At 36.4% G+C, this 13,406-nt stretch overlaps 1 protein-coding gene across 1 annotated transcript; it reads left to right on the top strand.

Annotated features, from left to right (window-relative positions):
* Positions 1 to 3,362: 3,362 nt before the first annotated feature.
* Positions 3,363 to 4,361, top strand: LOC105781527 (uncharacterized). The gene is made up of 2 exons (XM_012606060.1): positions 3,363 to 3,782; positions 3,948 to 4,361. Exons 1-2 carry the CDS (start codon positions 3,363 to 3,365, stop codon positions 4,359 to 4,361), a joined length of 834 nt encoding a protein of 277 aa, XP_012461514.1.
* The last annotated feature ends 9,045 nt before the right edge of the window (positions 4,362 to 13,406 follow it).

Here is a 13,406-nt window from a genome sequence, read left to right as displayed (position 1 = left end):
TTTGAACAATTCTTATGACCACCTAATTTAATTCCACATCGAATAAATCGACTCAATTAAATTATTTCAAAGTCGTAGAATTTTCTTCTAATTCAAATGTAGTTCGATCGAGTTTTTGTTAAGCTAGAGGGGGATAAATCAGACATATACAGTTAGGCTCGAGTTAATTATAATTATGTCCAGAAGCATCGTTCCAATAATTCGTAATTTACTTAATCATGGAGTCAGTCCATAAGAAATACCATGATTGAAAACTCATTATTGTATCCTCTTTACGAAAGCAATTCATCCAATTGCTTTGTCAAATGACCTAGCCATATGTATGTTACCCTCATATGATATCCTTGATTCTTTTGAGTTAAATTTGTTCACTCAATACAATCTTGTTTTATCTCATTGTCACCATTGTGTCTCCTTAATGATTAATATGATCTCTGTCAACTAATGAATATGATAAATTGCTCATTTGAGAACAGGTAACCCATGACCATGTTCCATATTTATCAATCCACACAATGCCAATGAGAGGATATCATTAACTCATTAATCGAGCTATGAATTCCATTTCTGCTAATAAAACCATGTCATATACAAGTCATATACCCAACATATCAACTACTGGCTCGATCATCTTTAGAGCATAAACGTCCACTTATATCAAAGCACATGAGTTACATACGCATGGTCAGTGACTAACTCAGGATTTAGGTAAGTGATAATACTAGAAAAAACATATGTTTTCTCCATACTTATTGGTTAATTTGTACCCATTTAGTTATCTTTAGCACATATTTCAGCATTTTTACTGCAGTAAATTGCATTTTATAACTCAGTGGATCTTAGCCTATTTATCCTTAATTTTATCATGTTTTGGTACTAATGTCGCTACATGAGTATTTTAAGATTGCGCCCAGAATTGTCGTCGTACCTGACAGCTGTCTGGATAATAACAACAAGGTGTGAGCAGTCCAGTTTGGTACAACCAACTTGTACGTGCAAAGGTAGCATGATTTTGTTGAAAAGACACTTGTGCTAGTTGGATAACTATTACTATTGACGTGAAAAGGAGAGAGAAAAGGGAGGATTATCTTCTTCAACCTATCTTTTGAAGCTTTTTGGCGATGGTGGCTTAAACCTCCTACGGGTGAACTGACATGAAAAGGATGTAGATTAGCTCTTGACGAGGAGCCCTGAGTGTGACACAAGAGGGAGTCGAGAGATCAAGTAGAGATTTTCTAGGAATAGTACTCTCCACTTGTTTCTTTTATATTTCTTTTCTAAACGATGGTGATTACTTTCTATTAATGTCTGTAAGGAAGTATACATGATTTCAGGGTTAAATGTTATTTTATTCAATCTTGTTTCTACTGTTTAATCTTTGTGTTTGAATTTTTTTAGCGTGGAAGTGTTAGTACGGTCACTGACACTGGAAAGTGTAGCGATAGTTCAAGTAAGCATGACAACGGAAGTTGCTTGAGGATTAGAGGAATTTAATCCACTTGTTCTTAATAGTGTTCCATTGCCATCATCGGAAGGTGTGGCTAATGTGCATGTTTAAGTATTAGATTAAATATAGAATTTAAGCTTAGTAAGATATTCATTACAATTTAATACATCGACAATCACCTATCCTTTTATACCTTATGAGCACTTAGTATTTTGTTGAATATTCATGTTGAGGATCGTAGTTTATCATTATCATATTTTATCTTATTGTTTTCAAGTTATTTCTTCGACAACTACTCTCACAATTTATCTCGTTTCTATCTATTTATTGCACTGACATTGATAGACAAAAGAAAACCATCCTCATGGGATCGATATCCGACAGACTCATATCTGTCTACTATACTTGCATCGATAGAGTATGCTTGCACATTATTGTTGTGACATTAAACAACCGATCAAGTTTTTACGCCGTTGTTGAGGATGACATTTGTTTGATATTTATTTTTGTTTGTTTTTATTTCATAATATTTAGTTGTTACTAACTTGTTTTCTTTTTGTTGCTATTTTAACCCGAAGCAATTCAGAGTTTATTGCTAATTTTGATCCAGAAATTGAAAGAACCGTTTAGACGAGACATCAAGAACAAAGGAATATGGCTTTACCAAGAAACTATAAAGTCATACCCCCGATGCAGAACCAAAATGCTAATGACCTACCGATTCCATAAGAAGCTCAAATACAAAACATGACTATACGAGATTTTGTAGTACTTGTCTTGGATGATTTACAACCGGGAGTTGTTAGGCCAGCAATCCAAGCTAGAAAATTTGAACTTAAGCCAATAATGTTTCAAATGCTGAATTCTATTGGTAAATATACTGGACTGCCGCATGAAGATGCACGAGAACATCTTAAATCATTTTTATTGATTTGTGCTTCTTTTAGTCAACAAGGCTTTCCTGATGAAGCTTTGAAGATGCAATTATTTCCTTATTCTTTGTAGGGAAGAGCTCGTACTTGGTTCTTTGGGCTACCTACCAGATAAATTACTTTTTGGAATGTACTAGCAACACAGTTTGTTTTGTGATTTAACGCGCCGACAATGAATACTTTTTTCTGAAATGATATTACATCTTATTATTAGTTGGATTATGAGAATCTGCTCACCACATGGGAATGCTATAAATCTTTGCTTCGATGTTGTCCCATGCACGACATTCAACAGGAAACACAAATTGAGATTTTTTTCTCTATAATATGCTAAATTCACACACGAGGAATCTTGTCAACGCATCAGCCAATGGTCCTTTGGTGGATTGTACTTATAATGATGCTATTGGAATTCTTGAGAGGATTGCTCAGAATGATTATCAATATCCTATCTCTAGAGATGCACAAACAAAAGCTACTCCGGGAGTTATTGAATTGGATGCAATATCTACACTTAGTGCTTAAGTTTCTTCTCTTGCAAATATGATAAAAAATATGCAAAGGACTAGTGACGTTGCACCTATACAAGTCGCTCAACAAGTTGATGTTCCTACTTTTTGTTGTGAGATTTTCAGTACAACCACACCTATGAAGATTGTCCATAAACAGAGAATGCCTTTTATGTCAGTAATATCTGCAAAAATTCTTATGGCACATCTTATAATAATTCTACACGTAATCAACAGTCTTGGGGAAATCAGAATGTTGGACAAAATGCTGTGGCATTCTGATATGGGAATATATCTACTCGAGGCAATTATAATTCATGACAAGGGCATTACAATCAACAACAGTAGAACTACAATCAGCACCTTCAGATGCATCCATAATAAAGTTTGATGCTTCAATACTAGAATCAGACGCAACCACAACACTATTCAATGCGGAATCAACATGTTCAAGAACATCGATGACAACAGTACATGCAAGCTTCTCCTTCTGACCCGTTAGTAGCTCTTGAGGCTTTAATGTGGGAACATATGACTCGCACAGAAGCTATTGTGCAAGGGAACTTATCTTTTATTCGAGCGTTAGTGGCACAATTAGGACAACTTGCTTCGAATCTGAATACTCGATCACCGGGCACACTACCTAGTGACACGGAAAATCCCAGTCCGAGAGAGAAAGAACACTGCAAGGCTATCACTCTTAGGAAAGGTAAACAAATTGGTGAGCCGACTATAGAGTCTGTTGTAGCACCTCAAGATATTGGTAAAGTGATCACTGGTGAGAAAGTTGAATCTGAAAAGCTTGTCGATGTACTAGATAAGGAAATTCCACAACTTGTCACTCATATGCCTAATGTTCGATCCTCGAAACTGTCAATGCAATCAAATGTGTTGGTGTAATTAGATGTATCTCCACCTTTACCTTTTCCACAAAGATCCAGGGAGAATGAGCAGGATAAGTAGTACCAACAGTTCCTAAACAAATTGAAGCAACTTCAGGTCAATATTCCTTTAGTAGACATTCTTGTGCAAATTCTGAATTGTGGGAAATTTATGAAGGAGGTCTTGTCTAAGAAGAAGAAGCTTAGTGATATGGAAACTATTGCACTCATTGAGGGCTATAGTGTTGTTTTGAAAAATAAGTTGCCCTCCAAAATGAAAGATCTTGGGAGCTTTACTATCCCATGTTCAATTGGCAACTATTATTTGGGTAAGGCTTTATGCTACTTGGGAGCTAGCATCAACCTAATGCCACTATCTACTCTCAGAAAGTTGGGAATTGGTCATATTAAACCTACTATAGTGACATTACAACTAGCTGATCGATCATTGGCTCAACTTAAAGGGCAAATCAAAGATATCTTAGTTCATGTGGATAAATTCGTTTTTCTGGCTGATTTTGTCATACTTGGTTGCGAGGCAGATATGAAGGTTCCCATAATCTTGGGACGACCATTTTTAGCCATCAGATGAACTTTTATTGATCTTTACAAAGGTGAACTGACTACGCGAGTTAATGATGAGCACGTTACCTTCAGTGTTTTTGAATCTATTCAATGAAAGGAAAAAGAAGAATGCCATACTGTCGATGAGCTAGATGGTCTAATTGAGGAAGAATTCAATGACCAAAGCACAATACTTTTGAGGAGTTTACAGTGACATCTGATGATGAATTCTTAGATAATTGTGACAGCATGGTTGAAGTTAATAATATTGAACTTAGGCATGGATGGAAGATTGAATCCTTAGACTTAGCCAATAGGACAACTCCAAATTTCAAGCCATCTATCAACGAAGCTACTACTCTGGAATTGAAACCATTACCTACTCATCTTAAATACATTTTTCTTTGCGATAAAAATACTCTCCCAGTTATTGTCTCTGCAACACTGGATGTAACTCAAGAAGACAAATTTGTCCATATTCTTAAGCAACATAAATGAGCTATTGTTTGGTAGTATTGCCGATATTCGAGGCATTAGTCCATCTTTTTTCTTGCACAAGATCAAGTTTGAAGATGAAGGCAAGCAATCGATTGAGCAACAAAGAAGATTAAATGAGAAGATGAAGGAAGTTGTTAAGAAAGAAATTATAAAATGGCTTGATAATGGAATTATTTGCCATATTTTTTATAGCAATTGGGTAAGTCCAGTGCAATGCGTTCCTAAAAAGAGTGGCATCACTGTGGTTAGTAAAGACAAAGATGAATTAATTCCTACACCTATTCTTACGGGATGGCGAGTCTTATGGATTACCACAAACTTAATGCTGCCACAAGGAATGACCACTTCCCACTTCATTTTATTGACCAAATGTTGGACAGGCTTGGTGGAAAAGCCTATTACTGCTTCTTAGACAGCTATTCTAGGTACAATCAAATTGCTATTGCATCGGAGGATCAAGAGAAAACAACTTTCACCTATCCTTTTGGTACTTTTGTTTTTCACTGTATGCCTTTTAGTCTTTGCAAGGCACTATCCATATTTCAAAGGTTCATGATGGCAATATTCTCGGATATGATTGAGGATTCTTTAGAGGTTTTTATGGATGATTTCTCAGTCTATGGGAATGATTTTGATCATTGCACTGATAATTTGGATAAAGTATTGCAACGATGTGAAGACACACATCTTGTTCTAAATTGGGAAAAATGCATTTCATGGCAACTGAAGGCATTGTGTTAGGTTATCGCATCTCTAGTCAAGGCATTGAAGTAGATAGAGCTAACGTGGAAATCATTGAGAAGTTACCTCCATTGACAAATGTGAAAGGTATTCATAGTTTTCTTTGGCATAAGGGGTTTTACTGAAGATTTATTAGAGATTTATCAAAAATTGCAAAGCCCTTATGCTCATTACTAGAACAAAATAAAAATTCCTCTTTGACGATGCATGTCTGTATGCATTCACTCAATTAAAGATGCAGTTAGTAAATGCACCCATTATCGTTGCACCAGATTGGTCTCAACCTTTTGAAGTTATGTGTGATGCAAGTGACTTTGTTGTGGGTGCTGCTCTAGGACAACGCAAGGGAAAAATATTTCATGCCATCTATTATGCTAGCAAAACTCTTATAGAGGCTCAAATCAATTATACCACTATAGAGAAAGAATTGTTGGCTGTAGTCTTTGCTTTCGACAAGTTTTGTTCTTATCTTGTCGGTGTAAAGGTTACCGTATTTACTGATCACTCGGCGTTGAGATATCTTTTTGCGAAGAAGGATGCGAAACCAAGACTGACACGCTGGATCTTACTTTTGCAAGAATTCTACATTGAGATAAAAGACCGAATGGTTCAAAAAATTAGGTTGCAGATCATCTGCCTCGATTGGAAGTTGGCAGTAAAGATGGAAACATATTTCAAATTGTCGATGCATTCCCAGATGAGAAGTTATTTGCTGTAGATTCAACCCCTTGGTATGCAGATTTGGTTAATTATTTAGTGTGTGGAAAACTCCCATTGGGTGTCACAGGCCATAAAAAAGAAAGATTTCTTTGTGAATTAGTGAAGTACCATTGGAATGAGTCATATTTATTCAAGGCATGCAATGACAATATTATTCAACGTTGTGTTTTGGAAGAGGAGATGCTTTCAATCCTGAAGCACTGTCATGATGCTCCTTATGGAGGTCATTCCGGTGGCAAGCGAACTGCTGCTAAGGTTCTCCAATCAGGAATCTATTGGTCTTCATTATTCAAAGATGCCCACAATTTTGTGAATTAATGCGATAGATGTCAGCGCACTGGCTCTATATCCTGACGTAATGAAATGTTGTAGCAGCCAATTATGGAGGTTGAATTGTTCAATGTTTGGGGTGTGGATTTTATAGGACCAGTTTCAAGTTCATTTGGAATTATTTATATATTAATAGCTTTTGACTATGTCTCGAAGTGGATTTAAGCTGTTGTAGTCCTAAAGGATGATGCAAAGACAATGCTTAAATTTTTTCACAAGCATATACTCACCCGTTTTGGCACACCAAAGGCATTGATTAGTGATTAGGGTACACACTTTCATTGCAACCAAGTGACAGCCACACTGAAGAGATATGGAGTTAATCATAGAATGGCTACTACTTATTATCCATAAACTAATGGACAAGTCGAAGTATTAAATCGACAAATTAAAAACATTCTTGAGAAGGTTGTGAACCCTTCGAGGAAATATTGGTATTTCAGACTGGATGACGCTTTATGAGCATTGCGGATAGCATAAAAAACTCCATTAGGGATATCATCGTATCAATTGGTTTTTGGGAAAGCATGTCATTTGCCAGTTGAATTGGAGCACAAAGCAATGTGGGCAATTAAGCAAGTGAACATGGACTATGAAGCTGCTGGAAAGAAAAGGCTGCTGGATATCATTGAACTCGAGGAGATTAGGCGAAATGCCTATGAGAATGTTGCAATTTACAAGGAAAACACCAAACGATGGCATGACAGAGTTATTTTGCAGTGAAAGTCTATCACGAGTTAATAAGTTTTATTATTCAATTTTAGAATGAAACTGCACCCGGGTAAATTGCGATCTCGTTGGTCTGGACCTTTCGAATTTGTCAAAGTATTTCCTCATGGTGCGGTCACAATAAGAGATTTACATGATGGGCACCAGTTCAATGTGAATGGCCAGTGATTGAAACATTATCTTGGGAATATTGATCAAAAGTAAGTAGAGACCATTAATTTGGTCGAAAAATTTTAATTCTTATGTAATTTTATTTTATTTTTGTTTCTGTTCAAGTTTGTTTTACTTCTTTTTTTTTTTGAAGAATAATTAGGTACAATTGTCGAAGCTCTTGGGCTTTATTGTCAACACAATTCATACTTTTGTACTGTCACTTATGACTCATCAAGAATGAGGGCATATAAAAAATTTTTGATCCCACCGTTTGATCAAAAGTCACCTAGCCGTCTGATCTGTCTAAGCGGGCGCAATGCTCATTGGACGTATTTATTCCCGCTAGCTTTATTTCCCCTCACAAAAGTCATGCCTTTCCATATTCTTCTTTCACTTGCCATAAATCCACTCTTCACTGTGCCGACTGTATCACATACAAAGCAACCACTTTTATTCACTTTCTCTTTCCCAAGCTCGTACCTTTACAACTTTAAACCATTTTCACTCTACAAAAAAAATATGGCAAGTATGAAAGGATCAGTCAATAAAGCCACGAAGCCTATTGAAGAACACTCATCCTCTGCAACTGCAGTTCGTGAATCAGAATCCTCCATGCCAACGGAGAAAAAGGAGCCGGTGATATTTTGAACAAAAATGTCCAATGACCGATTTCAAGACAACATTTTGAAGCGAAACTTCCACCCAGAACAGGGCATTTTCCTTTCACAACAGCAAGACTTGGGCAAGCAAGTCTACAAAACCATCTCTAAGCTAAAGTGGGAGACTTTCTGCATGTATCCTAGATGATATTCTCCTTCATTGGTACGTGAGTTTTACGCCAACCTTTATGACCATGACTTAGAGTTTATCTTTGTTCGAGAAGGCTTAATCCCATAGGATGCTAAAAAAATCAATGAGCTGTACAACACTAAAGTGGATGTAGATGAACACCCTGAGTTTACTGAGGATATCACAGACGATAAAAGGGACCTGTTGGTGAAGGATTTATGTGTTGAAGGAGTATTGTTGACAGGTTCACATCAAAAGAATTATATGATGCACTGTTGCTTCCTAACTCTGCAAAGCAAAATTTGGTTTCATTTTGTCAATTGCAGGCTACTGCCCTCTACTCACTGCACCACAGTCAACCTTGATAAAATGTGCCTGATACATTCAATTGTAAAGGGTAGAAAAATTGATGTCGGTGCAATACTCCACCAGGAAATTACTAACTGTGCCGCAAGGTAAACTAGAATATTAGTTTTCTCATTGTTGGTGATGCTAGTGTACCAATAGAAAGGGATGGTGGCCCGTGAAGATGAAGATGTCCTAGAGAATAATGTCTCGATAAATGAAGCCTCTATTAAAAGAATGACTCATGGCAAAGATACACTAGCAATGAAAGCGGCAGAGACTAGCAAGATAAGGAAGGGCAAACCTAAGGCAAAAACCACAAGAATAAACCTGACTGCAGAGACATCATTGTTGCGCAAAATGCAAGATATCGAGAAGTTGGCCAATTCCATTAGCAATCAGTAAATTAGGTTTGTCACTACAATAGAGGATATGGACATATCACAATTTTTTTCTACGCTTATACCAGGTCCTATAACAACTCTATTTTAGCTGCATTAAGTCAGTTATGCTTGATCCCACTCCTAGAATTTTTAGCGTTCCCACCGATCATTCGAGATTATAAACCCTTATTTGAGGAAGATGACTTAGGTGACTGAGATAGATCGGTGGAATCCCCTCCCATTGTGTACGTCTCTGATGTTGAGAAAGAAGAGGACTTAAAGGATGTTGAGGAGTGCATGTAAATGATTGATAGCTTGGTCGAGGACGACTTCATTGTTGGTCAAGAGGTGCCTGCTGTTGAGGAGGAAGTTGATGTGGGAGAGGAGGAAGTTCGTTTTGTAGTTGTGAACGAGAAGGTCGAGGAAGAAAATACTGAGAAAGAAGTTACTAAGAAAGAATCTATTGAGAACATTATCAATGCATCCGAGTTTGTGGGTGCAACTACTGATAATCTAGAGCGAGATGGAGCTAGACCGGCAAAAGCTGCAGAGGTAACAAGTGAGAAGCACCACAACTCATTAGCAATAGTGGTTTATACCGGTCCACTAAAGGTGACCCCTCTTATACAAGAAGCAACTGATGTGCCGAGGCAATGTTAGAAACTGAAGAGCAATCCAAAGACTGTGCGAAGCCCAAATAAAAGAAGAGAAAGCATTCTAAAGATAAAAAGCGCAAGAAAGAGGAGAAAAAAAAGGAGGAAGAAGAAACATCGTGCAGCCACATTGATGGCCGAGGAAAACTGAGTTAGTTTATTTTAAGTTTTAGCTATAGTATTCATGCATTGCATGTAGCTGTAATTTTCATTTTGTTAGTAAACATTATCGTTGCATTTTTATTGTCATTGCATTTTAATGTTAGTGCATTGGGGACATGCAAACTTTAAGTTTGGGGGAATGCATATTGGTTTTGGAAATACACCCACATTTCAAAATTTCTTGTTTAGTTTTTAATAAAACATGCAAGGTTTATTTGTGGTTAATACAAATGTGTTTAAAATTTTTTGTTACATTCGATACTTAATTCTTGAATCATGTGAACTATCAATGAATGAGTTGGATAAATTTGACCTAATGTTGTTTCTTCATTTCTTTGATGAATGATTTAGGTTGCATTAGTAATGGATGACTAGTAGTATTCCTTGAATCTTGAATGAATCTGTCTTTTACAGATGCTTATATGTATATATAGTTATGAATAAGAGACACTCCAAAGTGGGTGTATTGTAAAATGTTAAAGAGGGAACACTCCAATGCAAGCATTAGAAAAATGAATCTGGCCAAAGGTTATCGCTGCGTGAGTGTGTGTCGGTGCAATTACGTACTCCCTAGGGGTTTGTTTCACTCCATCGTTACTTCTCAGAAATAAGGGTACAGTAAGGCAACGATATCCCTTATTCACAAAAAAGACATATATTGTACAATAAATGTTGTATTGGTAGATAGAATTTATGATTTAAAGCAAGATGCTGTTTTTGATAAAGTTGCAATCTTATTCATTCATACTTATTATTGTCGATGCAATATTTTGTCTTTTGATTGTGACTCATTTATTGGGATTTTAGGTGATTCAAGTTGCTAGAATGATCATTTGCCCTAGTGAATTCTTGTGTAGCCTTGCTAGTTGCTGTTTTACTTGAGGACAAGTAAAAACTGAAGATTTGGGGTGTGATAATACTAGAAAGAACATATGTTTTCTCCCTACTTATTAGTTAATTTATACCCATTTAATTATCTGTAGCACATATTTTAGCATTTTTAGTTCAGTAAATTGCATTTTGTAACTCAGTGGATCTTAACTTATTTATCCTTAATTTTTTCATGTTTTGGTACCAATGTCACTGCATGAGTATTTTTAGATTGCGCCCCGAATTGTCGCCACACTAGACAGTTGTCCGGATAATAACAAAAAGGTGGGAGTTGTCCAGTCTGGTACAACCAACTTGTATGTATAGAAGCAGCATGATTCTGATGAAAGGACACCTGTGTTATTTGGATAACTATTAATATTGACGTGAAAAGGAAAGAGAAAAGGTGGGATTATCTTCTTCAACCTATCTTTTAAAGCTTTTCGGCGATAGAGGCTTAAACCCCCAACGGGTGAATCGACGTGAAATGGATGCAGATTAGCTTTTAACGAGGAGCCCTGAGTGCGACACAAGAGGGAGTTGAGAGATCAAGTCAAGATTTTCTAAGAATAAGACTCTCCACTTGTTTCGTTTATATTTCTTTTCTAAAAGATGGTGATTACTTCCTATTTCATGTCTGTATGGAAGTATACATGATTTCAGGGTTAAATGTTATTTTATTCAATCTTATTTTTACTGTTTAATCTTTGGGTTTGAATGTTTTTAGTATGGAAGTGTTATTGCGGTTACTGACACTGGAAAGTGCAACGACTGTTCAAGCTAACAAGCATGACAACGGAAGTTGCTTGAGGATTAGAGGAATTTAATCCACTTATTCTTAATAGTGTTCCATTTCCATCATCGGAAGGTGTGGCTAATATGTATGTTTAAGTCTTAGATTAAATATAAAATTGATGCTTGGTAAGATATTCATTGCAATTTAATGCATCGACAACAACCTATCCTTTTATACCTTGTGAAGACTTAGTATTCTATTGAATATTCATGTTGGGGATCGCAGTTTATAATTATCATATTTTATCTTAATGTTTTCAAGTTATTGCTTCGACAACTACTCTCACAATTTATCTTGTTTCTACCTATTTATTGCACTGACATTGATAGACAAAAGACAACCATCCTCGTGGGATCGATATTCGACAGACTCACTTCTGTCTACTATACTTGCATCGATAGTGTACGCTCGCATATTATTACTGTGGCATTAAATAGCCGATCAGTAAGTCACAACATGAATGTTACAAGTGAATTAATTCACAAATGAATTCAAAATTCATTCAACTTAGGTCTAGTCCAATGTATCATTCTTCTAATGGGTACATCTATGTCTCTCCCCGTAGAGTCAGTTGCTCCAATAGCCAAGATTAACTATCTTCGCAATTGGAATTTTAGACGAGATAATAATCATTCTAAGTATTTGAATCAAATGCTCACTGTGATTCTTTTACGAGATTACAGACACGTTTAGATTATCTACTGAAGTAAGTTGTCTGTCTCGCAATGTAAATGATCTACTGTAATACGATGTAGAAGATTAAACTAGTTTTCGCACTTGAGGAGATTGAATACAAGCACTTTTATTATGTTTTAGTTGATTTTTTATAGTTTAGTTTATGTTCATTAAAAAGTGTATTTTGAGTCTTTTTTTGACCTTAGGGGCTGAATAGGGGCTAAAAGTAAGCTAACGTACTTAATGAGTGTGCAAGAGACCATGTAAGGGTATAGGAACTCAATACTGGTCATTGTGTTGCAACACGGGGAGTTTGAGGTCACAACATAGGGAGCAAAATGAAAGAATTGACGTACTACCTTTGGTGTCGTGACACAACCATAGGATGTCGTGACACACCCCTAAAGCCATCCCTGAATTACATATATTGCCCTCGATGTCACGACACAGGCACTAGGGTGTCATGACACGAACATTGTACGAGAGATAATTACGAGCCATGGGCATTTTGGTTTGCATAATCAAAAGTTAAACACGAGAGCGTAAACTAACCCAAGGTTAAGGATGACGACAACCCTAACTCTATAAATAGGCTCCTAAAAACCTGTTAAAATATAGGTTTTCAAATCTAATTGTAGTAGAAAGAACATATGTTTTCTCCCTACTTATTGTCTAAAATTTTCCCATTTAGTTACCTTTAGCATACATTTTAGCATGTTCAGTTTAGTAAATTTCATTTTATAACTCAGTAAATCTTAGCCTATTTTATCTTTAATTTTTCTATCTTTCTACACTAATGTCATTGCATGAGTTAATTCCAGATGGCATTCAGAATTGTTACCGTAGTTGACAGCTGTCTGATAAGAGCTAACTATGAGTGAGCTATCTAGTCCGGTGTAACTACCCTTTACGAACAATGACAGAAGAGTCCGGAGGGAAGGACACTTGTACTGTTGAGGAAAACATAAAAGGATAACATGAGAAGAATGAAAGGGGAAATTTTTGGAGGACCACCATTCTCTTACCCTATTTTAAAGTTTGCGACTATGGTAGCTTGACCTTCCCTTAGGTGAGACAACATGAAGACTGATGTAGATCCACTCCTAACGAGAAGATCTAAGTGCAGAACAATGAGAAATGAATAGATTCAATTGAGTAGCCTAGGAATAGTATTCTCCATGCAATTCTTTCTCATTTTTTGAAAACGCTGGTGATTACTCTATGTTTTC

The sequence above is a fragment of the Gossypium raimondii genome, chromosome 13 (assembly GCF_025698545.1).
Source record: "Gossypium raimondii isolate GPD5lz chromosome 13, ASM2569854v1, whole genome shotgun sequence".
Taxonomy (NCBI): Eukaryota; Viridiplantae; Streptophyta; class Magnoliopsida; order Malvales; family Malvaceae; genus Gossypium; species Gossypium raimondii.
Note: the sequence above shows the minus strand (reverse complement) of the source record. Positions and strands in the feature narration are given on the sequence as shown.

Coding starts and splice junctions, on each gene's coding strand:
- LOC105781527 (XM_012606060.1), top strand. CDS start 3,363: ATGCAAGCTTCTCCTTCTGACCCGTTAGTAGCTCTTGAGGCTTTAATG. Junction 3,783..3,947: donor CAATGCAATCAAATGTGTTG/GTGTAATTAGAT, acceptor AAATTTATGAAG/GAGGTCTTGTCTAAGAAGAA.